This window comes from Anomaloglossus baeobatrachus, chromosome 1 (genome assembly GCF_048569485.1).
Source record: "Anomaloglossus baeobatrachus isolate aAnoBae1 chromosome 1, aAnoBae1.hap1, whole genome shotgun sequence".
Classification (NCBI taxonomy): domain Eukaryota; kingdom Metazoa; phylum Chordata; class Amphibia; order Anura; family Aromobatidae; genus Anomaloglossus; species Anomaloglossus baeobatrachus.
The window spans coordinates 55,992,378-56,011,517 of record NC_134353.1 but is presented as its reverse complement, the minus strand read 5'-3'; the positions used below and the strand labels follow the sequence as shown (position 1 = coordinate 56,011,517).

Here is a 19,140-nt window from a genome sequence, read left to right as displayed (position 1 = left end):
CTGACTACGAACAGCGCTGTATGGACCAGCCAGTCTCCTGACCCAAACTCAACAGCATCATATAATCTGACTATGAACAGCGCTGTCCGGACCAGCCGATCTCCCGATCCAAACTCAACAGTCTCATATAATCTGACTGACTATGAACAGTGCTGTCCAGACCAGAGAGTCTCCCGACCCAAAATCAATAGTCTCATATAATCTGACTATGAACAGCGCTGTCCGGACCAGCCGATCTCCCGACCCAAACTCAACAGTCTCATATAATCTGACTGACTACGAACAGTGCTGTCCAGACTAGAGAGTCTCCTGACCCAAAATCAACAGTCTCATATAATCTGACTACGAACAGCGCTGTCCAGACTAGAGAGTCTCCCGACCCAAACTCAATAGTCTCATATAATCTGACTACGAACAGCGCTGTCCGGACCAGAGAGTCTCCTGACCCAAACTCAACAGTCTCATATAATCAGACTATGGCTGGTCCGGACAGCACTGTCCGTAGTCAGATTATATGAGACTGTTGAGTTTGTGTCAGGAGACTTTCTGGTCTGGACAGCGCTGTCCAGTCTCCTGACACAAACTCAACAGTCTCATATAATCTGACTACGAACAGCGCTGTCCAGACCAACCAGTCTCCAGACCCAAACTCAACAGTCTCATATAATCTGCCTATGAACAGCGCTGTCCGGACCAACCAGTCTCCAGACCCAAACTCAACAGTCTCATATAATCTGCCTATGAACAGCGCTGTCCGGACCAACCAGTCTCCAGACCCAAACTCAACAGTGTCCTATAAGCTTCTGTACATGGGAGCAGCCATTTAACACATCACAAACCCTACAATCTATTCCCCTGTGGACAATTTCTTAAAAGGTCGTAAAGCACTTAGTGTCCGGCTTCCTCGTGATAACGAAGTGATCTCTTAAGCAGCTGCCATTATCCTGAGACAGTGATAACAAAGGAGCCGCACCCCGGGAGCGTCACAATTCACACTTGGGGGGGGGGACGACAAGATTGTTTGTTTGCTTTACCCAGAAAAAAAAACAAAAGGGGATTAAAGCTTCTTCTGATGCATCCATTAGTGGAGCAGATTCATTATCTCCAGCATTGGGAACTGTTAAAACCCCATTAAAGGGGCATTTATGTGATAAGAACTGATAACAACAAAAATTCTAGTACAGAAATCTAGACAAAAAGGAAAAAAAAATCTACTAAATTGGCATTGAAATGAAAAAAAAAAAATGGTGTTTCAATCATGTTTTAAGCCATTTTTAAAGGCAGATTTTGGAGAGATTCCGCACCGGAAAAAAACTTTTTTTTAACAAAATCAGAAACTATATTCCCACAGGGTTTTTTTTTATTAAAAATGCTTGGAAAACTTGTCTTAGGGTCTGTGCGCACTGAGAAGATGAGTTTCTTAAGCAAAATCCGCACCCTCTGGCAGAATTCCACACCCGTGGCAAAAAAAATGCACCCAAAATCCGCATGCGGTTTTGCCGTTTTTTGTTTTTTTTTTTTTTAACCATGGCAAAACCGCAGGTACCTGCAGAAAAGAAGTGACATGCTTCTTTTTGCTGCAGAAATTCTGCAGCAAAACCTATAGGAAAAAAAAAAACGCAGTGTGCGCACAGCATTTTAGATTTCTCATAGATTTTGCTGGGGAAGGACTGCATGAACTTTATGAATAAAAACTGCAACTTTTCGGCAGCAAAAACCGCGGCGAATCCGCGGAAAAAAAACGCAGTGTGCGCACAGGGCCTTATTGATTTTAATGGGAAATTCACTTTTCAACTGCTATTCATAGGAGTTTTTAGTGTTTTTTTTATTTATTATTTATATATATTTTATATATATATTTTATATTATAATTATTTTTTTTAATTTTTTTTATTTATTATTTATATATATTTTATATATATATTTTATATTATGTTTAATTTTTATTTTTTTTTATTTATTATTTATATATATATATATATTTTATATTATGTTTAATTTTTTTTATTTTTTTTATTTATTTATATATATTTTATATATTTTATATTATGTTTAATTTTTTTTATTTATTATTTATATATATATTTTATATTATGTTTAATTTTTTTATTTTTATTTATTATTTATATATATTTTATATATATATTTTATATTATGTTTATTTTTTTATTTTATTTATTATTTATATATATTTTATATATATATATATTTTATATTATGTTTATTTCTTTTATTTATTATTTATATATATATATTATATATATTTTATATTTTTTTTAATTTTTTTTATTTATTATTTATATATATTTTATATATATATTTTATATTATGTTTAATTTTAATTTTTTTTATTTATTATTTATATATATATATTTTATATTATGTTTAATTTTTTTTTACATTTTTTTATTTATTTATATATATATTTTATATATATATTTTATATTATGTTTAATTTTTTTTTTTTTTTTTTTATTTATTATTTATATATATATTTTATATTATGTTTAATTTTTTTTTTATTTTTTTATTTATTATTTATATATATATATATATATATATATATATATATATATATATATATTTTATATTATGTTTCATTTTTTTTTATTTTTTTTTTATTTTTCTGACAAGGTTTTGAAAAATTGCCCATCACGTCTTTGAAGCAGATACTGATGGAATCTGGAATCCGCTCCAAAATGGTCACTGTCCAATCAAAAGCCTGCGAGAAAACAACATGCTTAAATAAAAAAAATTTTTAAAAAAATTAAAAAAAAAAACTTTTACAAAACTTTTTAGAACCTTGTCATGAACGTTATGGGAAGGAAAAACTCCTCCAAAAACTCGCCAAAAAAAGGAGCGTTTCCCGAAGCTGGTTCTGCTTGAAAAACTCAGTGTGAACAAAGCCTTAGAGGGGCATTAATCTGTTCAACACCGGATGCAAAAATGATTGCCCCCTTTTACTTTTAAACATTGTGATCACACTATAAGAAAAGTTATCCAACTTTTTACCTAGACTTTGTTTTTAAAGTTTTCATGTTTTTTTAGGATCTTTGCATGCCGTCTATGAATGAAAACATTCTTCACATTCTTCTTTACATTCAGAGTGATATGAAAAAAATAATCACTAGTCTCAAGGCAATATCACAAGTGCATTCTCTGCATTGACTTACACACATTATATGAGACTTAAACCATAAGCAAAGAACAAGGCTATTCCCATCTCCAATATCCCATCTTATCATATAGTAGGTGTAATAATAATAATATTAGCAAAGACCTCCAATTAGAAATGTAGTATAGTTCTCCTGATTAGCTATGTCTCTAACCTCATGTGCAGGGCATTGCAGCTTAGGTCACACTGTTTACATCCAATCACATTATGACAGTTAGTTGCTCGTGGTTGTAACTATGGATACTTAAGCTGCAATGTCCTGCACATGAGGTAAGAGACATGGCTATATCAGGAGAACTATTTCAAAAGGAAATTACCAGAAATAGCTAGCTATATGAATAAACATTGTCTTAAAGTGTAATTGTTATTTCAGGAGAACTTGCTGCAGAATGTCTGTCGGCCTCTCGCTCCCTCCCTCCTCCGCCTCTCGCTCCCTCCCTCCTCCGCCTCTCGCTCCCTCCCTCCTCCGCCTCTCCCTCCCTCCCTCCCTCCCTCCTCCTCCTCTCGCTCCCTCCCTCCTCCGCCTCTCCCCCCCTCCCTCCTCCTCCTCTCGCTCCCTCCCTCCTCCTCCTCTCGTTCCCTCCCTCCTCCTCCTCCTCTCGCTCCCTCCCTCCTCCTCCTCCTCCTCTCGCTCCCTCCCTCCTCCTCCTCTCGCTCCCTCCCTCCTCCTCCTCTCGCTCCCTCCCTCCTCCGCCTCTCGCTCCCTCCTCCGCCTCTCGCTCCCTCCCTCCTCCGCCTCTCCCTCCCTCCCTCCTCCGCCTCTCCCTCCCTCCCCCCTCCGCCTCTCGCTCCCTCCCTCCTCCGCCTCTCCCTCCCTCCCTCCTCCGCCTCTCCCTCCCTCCCTCCTCCGCCTCTCCCTCCCTCCCCCCTCCGCCTCTCGCTCCCTCCCTCCTCCGCCTCTCCCTCCCTCCCTCCTCCGCCTCTCGCTCCTCCCTCCTCCGCCTCTCCCTCCCTCCCTCCTCCGCCTCTCGCTCTCTCCCTCCTCCGCCTCTCGCCCCCTCCTCCGCCTCTCGCTCCCTCCCTCCTCCACCTCTCGCTCCCTCCCTCCTCCGCCTCTCCCTCCCTCCCTCCTCCGCCTCTCCCTCCCTCCCCCCTCCGCCTCTCGCTCCCTCCCTCCTCCGCCTCTCCCTCCCTCCCTCCTCCGCCTCTCGCTCCTCCCTCCTCCGCCTCTCCCTCCCTCCCTCCTCCGCCTCTCCCTCCCTCCCTCCTCCGCCTCTCCCTCCCTCCCTCCTCCGCCTCTCGCTCTCTCCCTCCTCCGCCTCTCGCCCCCTCCTCCGCCTCTCGCTCCCTCCCTCCTCCACCTCTCGCTCCCTCCCTCCTCCACCTCTCGCTCCCCCCTCCTCCTCTCGCTCCCTCCCTCCTCTGCCTCTCGCTCCCCCCCTCCGCCTCTCGCTTCTCCCTCCGCCTCTCGCTCCTCCGTCCGCCTCTCGCTCCCCCCTCCGCCTCTCGCTCCCCCCTCCGCCTCTTGCTCCCTCCCTCCTCCGCCTCTCGCTCCCTCCCTCCTCCGCCTCTCGCTCCCTCCCTCCTCCGCCTCTCGCTCCCCCCTCTGCCTCTCGCTCCCCCCTCCGCCTCTCGCTCCCTCCCTCCTCCGCCTCTCGCTCCCTCCCTCCTCCGCCTCTCGCTCCCCCCTCCGCCTCTCGCTCCCCCCTCCGCCTCTCGCTCCCCCCTCCGCCTCTCGCTCCCCCCTCCGCCTCTCGCTCCCCCCTCCGCCTCTCGCTCCTCCCTCCGCCTCTCGCTCCCTCCCTCCTCCGCCTCTCGCTCCCTCCCTCCTCCGCCTCTCGGTCCCTCCCTCCTCCGCCTCTCGGTCCCTCCCTCCTCCGCCTCTCCCTCCCTCCCTCCTCCGCCTCTCGCTCCCTCCCTCCTCCGCCTCTCGCTCCCTCCCTCCTCCGCCTCTCGCTCCCTCCCTCCTCCGCCTCTCGCTCCCTCCCTCCTCCGCCTCTCGCTCCCTCCCTCCTCCGCCTCTCCCTCCCTCCCTCCTCCGCCTCTCGCTCCCTCCCTCCTCCGCCTCTCGCTCCCTCCCTCCTCCGCCTCTCGCTCCCTCCCTCCTCCGCCTCTCGCTCCCCCCTCCTCCGCCTCTCGCTCCTCCACCGCCATAGAACATTAAAAGCACCAATTGTCATCTCCTATCTCAGTAATGAGATAGTCTACCTTCACTGAATACAGATATTACCCACAAATTGTGAATGAAAGAGGAGAAAGAAGCAGATTTCTCTGATAAGATACATTACAGAGTTGGTTACTTTCATATTATTTTATGAAATAAAAATTAAAACGACGGTAACACTTTAAGTGACAGTGTAAGTCCATTGGAAGATAAATATGCAGATATTGTCTATAGCGACCAATCAGCTAAAAGCTTTAATTTTTTTTAAGAAGAAAAGGTGACATTCAGCACTTCCATCCGGTGGAAAACAATTCAACTTTTAATCCATCCATTAAAAACCACAGAGAAGAAAAAAAATGAAAATCTGACGCGTTTCACGTGCAACATTCAATGTTAATCATAGCAAATTTTTAACCAGCAATGGAAGAATAAAAGCTGCAATCTGATTGGATATTGTGGTCCATTTTTCCATACATTACGCCGGTCGTATTTACAGCCATCGCTCTTACCTCTCGCAGAGTCGCAAAACGCAATTAGTCCAATAATAAGGAAAGCGAACTGGAATTCCATGTTGAAGCGCTAACGAAAGTCTTTCAAATGCCTAAAATATAACAAAAAAAAAATTAAAAAAATTAAAAACATCTGAATATAATATTTTCCAGTAAAAGTCTTCAATAAGCAAAATCTTTAAAAATAAAAAAAAATAAAAAAAAAAAAAAAAAAAAAAAAGGTAAAAAAAAATCAACTTAAAGGGCACCTCCACTGGTAGACTAGCACTGAGCAATCCGATCGGGAAAAGTCAAAGCAAGATTCTCATTAGTTGCTATAAAAAGCTAAAAATAATAAGGACTTCTTCACACGTAGCAAATTTATTTTTTTTCTGCGGTGATTTTTTGCCGTACTTTTTATAGTAACAACATTAGTTTTTAAATCTCGTTCACATTATGCGTTTTCTTCTTTATATTTGTTTTTAAGCTGCAATGGGATTTTTTTTCAAAGCATAATATCAATTTTTTCAGTGTTTTTGTTCTTTAGAGGTTTTGAGGTGAAGGTACACAAACTAAAACATGAAAAAGATAAAAAAAAAAAAAGCATGAAAAACTACTCAAAAATGCTAGGGTTTTCTTGCCAGTAGTGTGAAAAAAACTCCAAATATCCTACTTAATTTTTGATGCATAAAAAACACAAGTTATGGCCAGAAATCTGCGGAATAAATTACACACAATCAGAGTGGATGAGATTTTAGGAAAATTCAAGTCCACTGATGATCGGTGCGGTTTTGGAGCCTTTTTTTCCTCTCTGTAGGCTTCTATGTGAATCTGGAAAAAGTGCAGTTATGTTTTTAGGTGCAGAATAAAAGCCTTAAGGCCATGTGCGCACTAGAAAATGACTTTTTCTTAAGGGAAAACCGGACCCTGTGAAAGAATTCCACACCTGCGGTAAAAAAACGCACCAAAACTGCACCGAAATCCACAAGCGGTTTTGCCGGATTTTGGTGCGGATTTGGAGCGGAATTTCTGCGGTTTTGCCACAGGTTGGTCCCTGCGGTTTTCTACCAATAATTAATGGCAAAAAAAACCGCAGGAACCTGCAGAAAAGAAGTGACATGCTCATTAATTCCGCAGCGGAAATTCCGCGGGTAAATCCGCAGGGACAAAAAAAAAAACGCAGCGTGCGCACAGCTTTTTTTAATCCCCATAGATTTCGCTAGAGAAGGACTGCAGAAATGTTATAAACATTTTCTGCAGCATTTCTGCAGCGAAATCCGCGGCAATTCCACGGGGGAAATCCGCAGCGTGCGCACAGGGCCTTACGCACTGAAATAAAAGGGGGAAAACGCATAAAACAGCAGCAAAAACACAATAATCAGAGAAGATGCAGGCGTCTACAAGAAGCAAGTGGATACAAAACAGCAGGGAAAAAAAGCAGCTAAAACGCAATAATCAGAGAAGACGGAGACGCCTGCTGGAAGCAAGTAGATAAAAAGCAGCAGGGAAAAAAAGCAGCAAAAACGCAATAATCATAGAAAACGTAGATACTTGCAAGAAGCAAGTAGATAAAAATCAGCAAAAGTGCAATAAGAAGAGAAGACAGAGACATCTGCAGTAAGCAAGTAGTTAAAAAGCAACAGGAAAAACGTAGTTTTTTCACCGACAAAAAGCAAGTAGATAAAAAGCAGCAAAAACGCAATAATCAGAGAAGATACAGACACTTACAAAAAGCAAGTAGATAAAAAGCAGCAAAAACGCAATAATCAGAGAAGACGCAGACACCGGCAGTAAGCAAGTATTTTATTATTATTATAGCGCCATCAATTCCAAGTAGATAAAAAGTAGCAAAAACACAATAATCAGAGAAGACAGAGACACCTGCAGGAAGCAAGTAGATAAAAAGCAGCAGAAATGCAATCATCAGAGGCCACACAGACGCCTGCAGTAAGCAAGTAGATAAAAAGCAGCAAAAATCAGAGAAGACGGAGACGCCTGCAACAAACAGGTAGATTAAAAGCAGCAGGAATAAAAAAAAAAGCAGCAAAGACGCAATAGTCAGAAGATATAGATGTCTGCAGGAAGTAGGTAGCTAAACAGCAGCAAAAATGCAATAATCAGGGAAGACGGAGAAGCCTGCAAGAAGCAAGTAGACAAAAAGCAGGAGGTAAAAAGCTGCAGAAACACAACAAATAGAGAAGATGCAGACGCCTGCAGGAAGCAAGTAGATAAAAAGCAACAAAAATGCAATAATCAGAGAAGATGCAGACACCTGCAGGAAGCAAGTAGATAAAAAGCAACAAAAATGCAATAATCAGAAGACGCAGATGTCTGCAGTAAGCAAGTAGATAAAAAGCAGCAAAAACGCAATATTCAGAGAAGACGCAGACACCGACAAAAAGCAAATAGATAAAAAGTAGCAAAAACACAATAATTAGAGAAGACGCAGACAACTACAGTAAGCAAGTAGATAAAAAGCAACAAAAATGCAATAATCAGAGAAGACGCAAACACCTGCAGAAAGCAAGTAGATAAAAAGCAGCAAAAATACAATTATCAGAGAAGACGTAGATGTCTGCAGGAAGCAAGTAGATAAAAAGCAGCAAAAACGCAATAATCAGAGAAGACGCAGACACTGACAAAAAGCAAGTAGATAAAAAGCAGCAAAAACGCAATAATCAGAGAAGACGCAGACACTGACAAAAAGCAAGTAGATAAAAAGCAGCAAAAACGCAATAATCAGAAAAGATGCAGACACCAACAAAAAGCAAGTAGATAAAAAGTAGCAAAAATGCAATAATCAGAGAGGACGCAGACACCGACAAAAAGCAAGTAGATAAAAAGCAGCAAAAACGCAATAATCAGAGAAGATACAGACACTTACAAAAAGCAAGTAGATAAAAAGCAGCAAAAACGCAATAATCAGAGAAGATAGACACTTACAAAAGGCAAGTAGATAAAAAGCAGCAAAAATGTAATAATCAGAGAAGACAAAGACACCTGCAGTAAGCAAGTAGATAAAAACGTAGCAAAAACGCAATAATCAGAGAAGACGCACACACCGACACAAAGCAAGTAGATAAAAAGTAGTAAAAACGCAATAATCAGAGAAGATACAGACACCTGCAGTAAGCAAGTAGATAAAAAGTAGCAAAAAGCAATAATCAGAGAAGACGCAGACACCGACACAAAGCAAGTAGATAAAAAGTATCATAGAAGATGCAGACAACTACAAAAAGCAAGTAGATAAAAAGAAGCAAAAATCAGAGAAGACGCAGACACCTGCAGTAAGCAAGTAGATAAAAAAAAAAAAAACTGCATTTACGTCATGTGTGAACACGGCTGTAATCACACAGTGGGAATGAGTTGCATTGAAATCACATCCACTTTGCTTTGATAGTTAAATGCCGTAGATTTTCTGCACAGAAAAATAAAGGAAAAATGCAGCCTTTACGCTACATGTGAACATGGCCTAATAATGATAAGTGGGGTTATTCTGCCTCGTATGTTACTTGCATCACCGCACTTATTCTTTTCATTCCTCATTACCTAGTCCTGGGCAGAAGAGCTTGCACTCTGAGCAGCTGACAATAATCTGTCCCCGTCCGCACAAGCGACACCGCGAGCCTCTCCTCCGCCCGTGAATCCCACGCCGCGCGTGTCAAAGGGCGTCACGATTTACAAACGCGTTGCACAAACAGCCCAGAGGTGCGCATTAATTGCAGCCAAGTACACGGCTAAACTCTCGCTCTCTAAACAGTGTCCGCATTCCTGGCTCTTGTAAACGCTTCGCACCCCGGGGACACACAACAATCCTCGTATTGATTCCAACAAGTTAAATAATTACACCTACAATCTGGAAGACAAATTTAGCAAAAAAAAAAAAAAAAACGAGGAGGAGGCGGCGGAGGAGGGGGCTCTTAACCCCTCGTCAGCCAAAAAACAATAGCCTAAGGGGTTAATCCGCTGATCCACACTGGCCACGTGCTCTACTTCCTATACGGCGCAGTCACATTGATGGGCTGAGAATGAAAAGCTGCATTCAGTGGGTAGAGTCCGGGCTGGGGGGCTCCCGGGGAACACAGGACACTTGTGTATCGCCCTCAGTCAAAATATCACATTCTGGCAGGTTTAGGCTATGTTCACACTAGAAAAATGATTTTTCTTAAGAAATTTCTTAAGAGTGCACCTGTGTTAAAAAACGCACCAAAAACGCACCTGCGTTTTTGCCGTGTTTTCGGTGCGTTTTTGCCGCGTTTTCGGTCCGTTTTTGGTGCGTTTTTACCGCTGGTTGCTCCCTGCGTTATTGTGCCAATTATATATAGCAAATAACGCAGTTAGCTGCAGAAAAGAAGTGACATGCTCATTCTTTTTCTTAAGAAAATCTACTGAAAGAATTTTCTTAAGAAAAAAACGCAGTGTGCGCACAGCTATTTTTTTTTGCCATAGGTTTTGCTGGGGAATGTCTGCAGAAAGGTTACAAGAATTTCTCAAGAAATTTCTGCAGCAAAAACGGACCAAAAACGCAGGTAAAAAACGCAGTGTGTGAACATAGCCTTAAAGTAAATACAAGCGACTTACGGAAGAAGAAGGACCTATTTCTAGGTTCTGTTCACATGTGCCGAATGTAGTGAGCACAAAAATCCATGTCCAATCCGACCCACCAGTCTGATAGGGGTTTCCCTAAACCCTCTTCACGTGATGGACACGTTTCCATCTGCAAGAACCTACAACAGAGCCGCCGCGGCACAACAGCACTTTAAGGGTCCCGGACTCGTAAACCCAACATGTGACAATACCTTAGGGCAGGGTATATGGACTTACGGAAGAAGAAGGACCTATTTCTAGGTTCTGTTCACATGTGCCGAATTTAGTGACCACCAAAATCCACGTCCAATCCGACCCACCAGTCTGATAGGGGTTTACCTAATCCCTCTTTACATGATGGACACGTCACAGAGAAGACGTTCTGCAGATTCCATATGGAAGAACCTACAGCGTAGCCGCCGCGGCACAACAGCACTTTAAGGGTCCCGGACTCGTAAACCCAACATATGACAATGCCTTAGGGCTGGGTTCATGGACTTACAGAACAAGAAGGACCTATTTCTAGGTTCTGTTCACATGTGCCGAATTTAATGACCACCAAAATTCACGTCCAAGCCGACCCACCAATGTGATTGGGGTTTCCCTAATCCCTCTTCACGTGATGGACACGTTTCCATCTGCAAGAACCTACAACAGAGCCGCCGCGGCACAACAGCACTTTAAGGGTCCCGGACTCGTAAACCCAACATATGACAATACCTTAGGGCAGGGTTCATGGACTTACAGAACAAGAAGGACCTATTTCTAGGTTCTGTTCACATGTGCCAAATTTAATGACCACCAAAATTCACGTCCAATCCGACCCACCAATGTGATTGGGGTTTCCCTAATCCCTCTTTACATGATGGACACGTTTCCATCTGCGAGATATATTGTATTTATATGTATTTCCATATACAAGAACGTACAACAGAGCCGCCGCGGCACAAACTGCATTTTAAGAGTCCCGGACTCTTAAATCCAATACCTTAGGGCAAGGTTCATGGACTTACGGAACAAGAAGGACCTATTTTTAGGGCTTTGTTCACATGTGCTGAATTTAGTGACCACCAAAATTCACGTCCAATCCGTCCCTCGAATGTGATTGGGGTTTCTCTAATCCCTCTTCACGTGATGGACACGTTTCCATCTGCGGATTCCATCTGCAAGAACCTACATAAGAGCCGCCGCGGCACAAACTGCACTTTAAGAGTCCCGGACTCTTAAACCCAACATGTGACAATACCTTAGGGCAAGGTTCATGGACTTTCGGAACAAGAAGGACCTATTTTTAGGGCTTTGTTCACATGTGCCGAATTTAGTGAGCACCAAAATCCAAGTCCAATCCGTCCCACCAATGTGATTGGGGTTTGCCTAATCCCTCTACACGTGATGGACACGTTTCCATCTGCAAGAACCTACGGCACAAATTGCACTTTAAGAGTCCCGGACTCGTAAACCCAACATATGACAATACCTTAGGGCAAGGTTCATGATCTGAGCACACAGGGCAATGAACGAACAGGCACAAGTCAGAAAAATTGCTCCATGTGAAACCGACCTACATAGAGTTCCACTAATCCGATATTCTGGTAATCTGGCATCTAAACATACTCGGCCACGATGACCTGAAGAATTCCATACACGATGCCCTGACATAAATGCGTAATTACAGCTCCAGTAACGAAGGGGCGTGCGTCCCGTTCATTCATACACTTTACTACCCGCCATAGGCTGTGTGCAGCTATACAGGGGCCAGCGAGGGAGATATATGGCCGCCGTCACTTATTATATGCTGTAAAGATTCCCTTTGAACTATGTACAGTGCGGCACTGTACACTTTATCTGCTGTTTATAGGAAATCTATGGGGCGCTGGTGCTCTTCTAAGACGTGGCTGCACAGGTAGTGCTGTGGGGTACAGGCGGCTCCTATAGGGCACGAGGGTAAGGGGTGTCTGTAAAGGGCACTCCATGGGCTGCTTGCAGGGGGCACTCCATGGGCTGTTTGTATAGGGCACTCCATTGGCTGTTTGTATAGGGCACTCCATTGGCTGTTTGTATAGGGCACTCAATTGGCTGTTTGTATAGGGCACTCAATTGGCTGTTTGTATAGGGCACTCATTTGGCTGTTTGTATAGGGCACTCAATTGGCTGTTTGTATAGGGCACTCAATTGGCTGTTTGTATAGGGCACTCAATTGGCTGTTTGTATAGGGCACTCTATCGAATGTCTGTATAGGGCACTCTATCGAATGTCTGTATAGGGCACTCTATCGAATGTCTGTATAGGGCACTCTATCGAATGTCTGTATAGGGCACTCTATCGAATGTCTGTATAGGGCACTCTATCGAATGTCTGTATAGGGCACTCTATCGAATGTCTGTATAGGGCACTCTATCAAATATTTGTATAGGGCACTCTATCAAATATTTGTATAGGGCACTCTATCAAATATTTGTATAGGGCACTCTATCAAATATTTGTATAGGGCACTCTATCAAATATTTGTATAGGGCACTCTATCAAATATTTGTATAGGGCACTCTATCAAATATTTGTATAGGGCACTCTATCAAATATTTGTATAGGGCACTCTATCAAATATTTGTATAGGGCACTCTATCAAATATTTGTATAGGGCACTCTATCGAATGTTTGTATAGGGCACTCTATCGAATGTTTGTATAGGGCACTCTATCGAATGTTTGTATAGGGCACTCTATCGAATGTTTGTATAGGGCACTCTATCGAATGTTTGTATAGGGCACTCTATCGAATGTTTGTATAGGGCACTCTATCGAATGTCTGTATAGGGCACTCTATCGAATGTCTGTGTAGGGCACGCTATCGAATGTCTGTATAGGGCACTCTATCGAATGTCTGTATAGGGCACTCTATCGAATGTCTGTATAGGGCACTCTATCGAATGTCTGTATAGGGCACTCTATCGAATGTCTGTATAGGGCACTCTATCGAATGTCTGTATAGGGCACTCTATCGAATGTTTGTATAGGGCACTCTATCGAATGTTTGTATAGGGCACTCTATCGAATGTCTGTATAGGGCACGCTATTGAATGTTTGTATAGGGCACTCTATCGAATGTCTGTATAGGGCACGCTATCGAATGTTTGTATAGGGCACTCTATCGAATGTCTGTATAGGGCACGCTATCGAATGTTTGTATAGGGCACTCTATCGAATGTCTGTATAGGGCACTCTATCGAATGTCTGTATAGGGCACGCTATCGAATGTCTGTATAGGGCACTCTATCGAATGTCTGTATAGGGCACTCTATCGAATGTTTGTATAGGTCACTCTATCGAATGTCTGTATAGGGCATTCTATGAGTTGTCTGTATAGGGCACTCTATGAGTTGTCTGTATAGGGCACTCTATGAGTTGTCTGTATAGGGCACTCTATTGGCTGTTTGTTTACGGCACCACATAGATTATGGGCTGTATTCACAAATGTAGAATTTATATAATATACACTTGTATATAACAGGTTAAATCTTAACATATCTGTAGCCCGGCACATGGTAACAGATGTCCACAGGGAAGCATCTCACATGCACCATAATAAAGCATCCCTATAGCATTTATACAGGGGATTCCTATAAGATGTTCATTTTTGGTGGGAACATAATAGTAGCTAATGGGTTTGGCGAGTACCGGAAGTCTTCTATAGGTGTCCTATAGGCTACTGTGGGTGCACTTATCACAGATGAGTGTCTTATAGGGCATTCTGTACTGTAACATTTCTTATTATATGGTGACCTGGGCATTCTATATGGACACATCTATAGGGCGCTGAGTGAGTTGGGACCTTGGAATCCTATAGCTAGGTGCAGTGTGATATATTCTGGGTAATCGACCATTGTTGTCCGGTATTTTGTGGGTTAACAGACCTAGCTGGATGAGGCTCATTTGATAGGTGAGAGGAATAACGTACAGGGCATTTTGTGGGGTAGTAGCCGTTCTTGTAGGGCATTGTATGGGTTATCCATACGGAGCATATGGCAATCTGTGGGTTTGTGGACACTGTGGGTTTGTGGACACTGTGTGGGTTAGTGTTGATGCGTGTAGTGCTCTATATCGGTTGTGTTCATTTCTATGGGGTGTAACACTCTTTACTGGTCAGCGATCCTTCTTATGGGACAGTATATGGGTTCATTGATGCTGCCATAAAACCAGCTATAGCGTATATGCCAGTATGGAGATCAGTGGTGATCTATAAGTTTTATTCCAAGGTGTATTGGATCCTGAGTGTTCTATGTCATCTGACAGGGTAGGGATTCTGTTCTAAGGTGTAGGGAGCGTTGTATGGACAGCTGCCACAGCTATATGGGAATCTATAGGGTCCATGTCACTTTATAGGTCAGTGGTGATTGTACGCTGTATGCCGCACTGTACGGGTGCTATGTTATCTTACAGATCAGTGCCGCTATGCTGCAGTCTGTAGGGTACGTGACATTGTATAGTGGTGGCTGTGCGGGGTACTTGTAAGAACAGGAATTCTATGGCTATGTGCCCACACTAGAATGTCCCTGCGGATTTTTTTGCCTGAAAATCCGCGACTTTCGCGGCAAATCCGCACCCGCGGATTTGCCGCGGATTTACCGCGGATTTGCCGCGGATTTTGATGCGGATTTTTTTTTTTTTTTTTTCCCCATTCAAAGCCAAAAATCCGCACCAAATCTGCACCAAACAATTGACATGCTGCAGATTTTTCCGGATCAAAATCCGCGGCAAATCCGCCGCGGAAAAATCCGCAGCATGGGCACAGCATTTCCAAAATGCCATTGAAATGGCTTGGAAGTGCTGCTGCTGCAGATTTTCGGCAAATCCGCGGTAAATCCGCGGCAAAATCCGCGGTAAATCCGCGGTAAATCCTGTAGCGTGGGCACATAGCCTATGGGTAGTGCGTCCTATATACTGGTCACAATTATTTTCTAGGGTATAAAGGACACTCAGTTTGTCAGGTTTTGGAGTCAGTGTTTTTGGTAGAGCGGGCAATGGGTGACATGTTATAGATTAGTGGGGCGCGTATAGGTGGCTGCAGTCTATAGCTATGTGTCGTTTTTAAGGTATTAGTGGCTGCAGCCTACGGGTCATATGTCATGGTTACAGTCTATGGTTATGGGATATTTGGGGCAGTGGATAGTGTATATAGTGTATATGTTAAGGCACCGGATCGTGTATATGGCGTATCACTGCTTGCAGTCAGTGGATGGAGTATATGCTGTATTATTGGGGCAGTGGATGGTGTATATGGTGTATCGCTGGTTGCAGTCTGTGGATGGTATATATATGGTGTATATGGTATATATGGTATATATGGTATATATGGTGTATATGGTATATATGGTGTATATGGTATATATGGTGTATATGGTATATATGGTATATCGCTGGTTGCAGTCTGTGGATGGTGTATGTGGTGTATATATGGTGTATATGGTATATATGGTATATATATGGTGTATATGGTATATATAGTGTATCGCTGGTTGCAGCCTGTGGATGGTGTATATATGCTGTATATGTCGGGGCAGTGGATGGTCTATATATGGTGCATATGGTATAGATGATGTATATGGTATAGATGATGTATATGGTGTATATGGTATATATGATGTATATGTCGGGGCAGTGGATGGTGTATATGGTGTATACGGTATATATGATGTATATGTCGGGGCAGTGGATGGTGTATATGATGTATATGGTGTATATGGTATATATAGTGTATCGCTGGTTGCAGTATGTGGATGGTATATATGGTATATATGGTGTATATGGTATATATAGTGTATCGCTGGTTGCAGCCTGTGGATGGTGTATATATGCTGTATATGGTGTATATGGTATAGATGATGTATATGGTATAGATGATGTATATGGTGTATATGGTATATATGATGTATATGTCGGGGCAGTGGATGGTGTATATGGTGTATACGGTATATATGATGTATATGTCGGGGCAGTGGATGGTGTATATGGTGTATACGGTATATATGATGTATATGTCGGGGCGGTGGATGGTGTATATGATGTATATGGTATAGATGATGTATATGGTGTATACGGTATATATGATGTATATGGTATAGATGATGTATATGGTGTATATGGTATATATGATGTATATGGTATAGATGATGTATATGGTGTATATGGTATATATGATGTATATGGTGTATATGGTGTATATGGTGTATATGTCGGGGCAGTGGATGGTGTATATGGTGTATATGTCGGGGCAGTGGATGGTATATATGGTGTATATGCTGTATATGATGTATATGGTGTATATGTCGGGGCAGTGGATGGTGTATATGCTGTATATGGTATATATGATGTATATGATGTATATGATGTATATGATGTATATGCTGTATATGGTATATATGCTGTATATGGTGTATATGATGTATATGGTGTATATGATGTATATGATGTATATGGTGTATATGATGTATATGGTGTATATGATGTATATGATGTATATGGTGTATATGATGTATATGATGTATATGCTGTATATGGTATATATGCTGTATATGATGTATATGGTGTATATGCTGTATATGGTGTATATGATGTATATGGTGTATACGGTATATATGATGTATATGGTATAGATGATGTATATGGTGTATATGGTATATATGATGTATATGGTATAGATGATGTATATGGTGTATATGGTATATATGATGTATATGGTATAGATGATGTATATGGTGTATACGGTATATATGATGTATATGGTATAGATGATGTATATGGTGTATACGGTATATATGATGTATATGGTATAGATGATGTATATGGTGTATATGGTATATATGATGTATATGGTATAGATGATGTATATGGTGTATATGGTATATATGATGTATATGGTGTATATGGTGTATATGGTGTATATGTCGGGGCAGTGGATGGTGTATATGGTGTATACGGTATATATGATGTATATGGTATAGATGATGTATATGGTGTATACGGTATATATGATGTATATGGTATAGATGATGTATATGGTGTATATGGTATATATGATGTATATGGTATAGATGATGTATATGGTGTATATGGTATATATGATGTATATGGTGTATATGGTGTATATGGTGTATATGTCGGGGCAGTGGATGGTGTATATGGTGTATATGTCGGGGCAGTGGATGGTATATATGGTGTATATGCTGTATATGATGTATATGGTGTATATGTCGGGGCAGTGGATGGTGTATATGCTGTATATGGTATATATGATGTATATGATGTATATGATGTATATGATGTATATGCTGTATATGGTATATATGCTGTATATGGTGTATATGATGTATATGGTGTATATGGTGTATATGTCGGGGCAGTGGATGGTGTATATGGTATATATGGTGTATCGCTGGTTGCAGTCTGTGGATGGTGTATATGGTGTATACGGTATATATGATGTATATGGTGTATATGGTGTATATATCGGGGCAGTGGATGGTGTATATGCTGTATATGGTATATCTGGTGTATCGCCGCTCGCAGTCCTCGTCGCTTCCCGTGCTGTGGCCGCCGCTCGCTGTATATGAGCTCGGTGCCTCCAGCAGATGCGGCCGCACATGGTGAGGTGATGTATGGATGGATGCGGTGTATCGGGGGCGCCGCCGGTCACCCACCTCCGGGCAGTCCGTGCAGTCCGGCTCCTCCGCGCAGTAACACATGTGATGGTATATCCGTGCGGCCGGCGGTGAGGTGCTCCCGGCTCCTGCCTCCTCCGCCCCCGCCGTGCAGTGCTGGCCCCGCTCACTCCGAGCCCCGGGATCCCCGCGCTGTGGCCGCCGCTGCTGCTGTGCGCTCCCCGCAGGCTTTGTGATTCCAGGGACCGCAGCGCAAGAACACAAGCCCCGCCCACTTCAAAACTTTCAGCCAATCGGCGCAGACCGCTCTTCTTCGCAGCCAATAAAAGCGTTCGGAGCTTTAACTGTTAGCGCGCTGCAGCTGCTGTGTGAATGTGAGCGCAAGGTACAGCGATCCCCGGGGAAGAGCAAACAGGGCGTCAATCAGCGAGCAGCGGAGCACAAGAGGAGTATATGAGGGGGATGGAGCGGAGCTGATGGCCCTGGCGGCCAGGACTGCTCAGATCTGTATAATATCCAGAGAAGCCTCATCACATCACCTGTGTCCTCCAGACTGGGCACCTGCACTGACACACTGCACCGAAACCTCAGATATTTCTGCTCTGCTGCCCACATGGCACAGTCCAGGCTGCACTCCATATCACCAGACAGACCCCTGTGCTGCCAGGGTCTCAATGTTTTGCATTTTTGACTTTCAGGCTCCATATCTCTCCATCCTCTACAGCTTTGAGTGTGACACGACCTTCATTTTATAGACAACCATCTTGGCTATCTCATACAGAAATGTCACCTCCAACTATTCAGTATATTATTAGTTCTGCAGATTCTGGTCCTGTCTCTGCATTGTTACTGTTTTGCTCCTGTATTTCCTTATACTACTAATTACAACCTGTTCTCACATTTCCTAATAGCTCAGTGATGATTCCCAGGGGAAAAGTCAAGGAGCCATGAAGAAGGTTTCCCAAGACGAGAGAAACAGCATCATCCAAATCATCGATGGCGGTCTGTCGGCCAAGAAAATCACCAAACTGCATCATATGAGGCCATGACAGTTTGAACAGAATCCATCCATGGAAAAGCCAAGAGGTGACGTCCCGGCAAAATATCGAGGTCAACAAGTCGCTCATCCCAA

At 42.7% G+C, this 19,140-nt stretch overlaps 1 protein-coding gene across 2 annotated transcripts in view; it reads right to left on the bottom strand.

Moving 5' to 3' along the window:
- Positions 1-18,221, bottom strand: part of FGFRL1 (fibroblast growth factor receptor like 1) — a 245,675-nt gene extending 227,454 nt beyond the window's left edge. The window contains exons 1-2 of one of the 2 annotated variants that reach the window (XM_075346793.1): positions 18,048-18,221; positions 5,789-5,880 (exon numbers count right to left, since the gene is read on the bottom strand). In XM_075346793.1, the coding sequence (XP_075202908.1) occupies positions 5,789-5,849 (61 nt within the window). In that variant the 5' untranslated portion in view covers positions 5,850-5,880; positions 18,048-18,221. Of the gene's footprint in view, positions 1-5,788; positions 5,881-9,316; positions 9,467-18,047 lie in introns of those variants that run through there. The other variant, XM_075346794.1, reaches the window with a different exon arrangement.
- Positions 18,222-19,140: the final 919 nt, after the last annotated feature.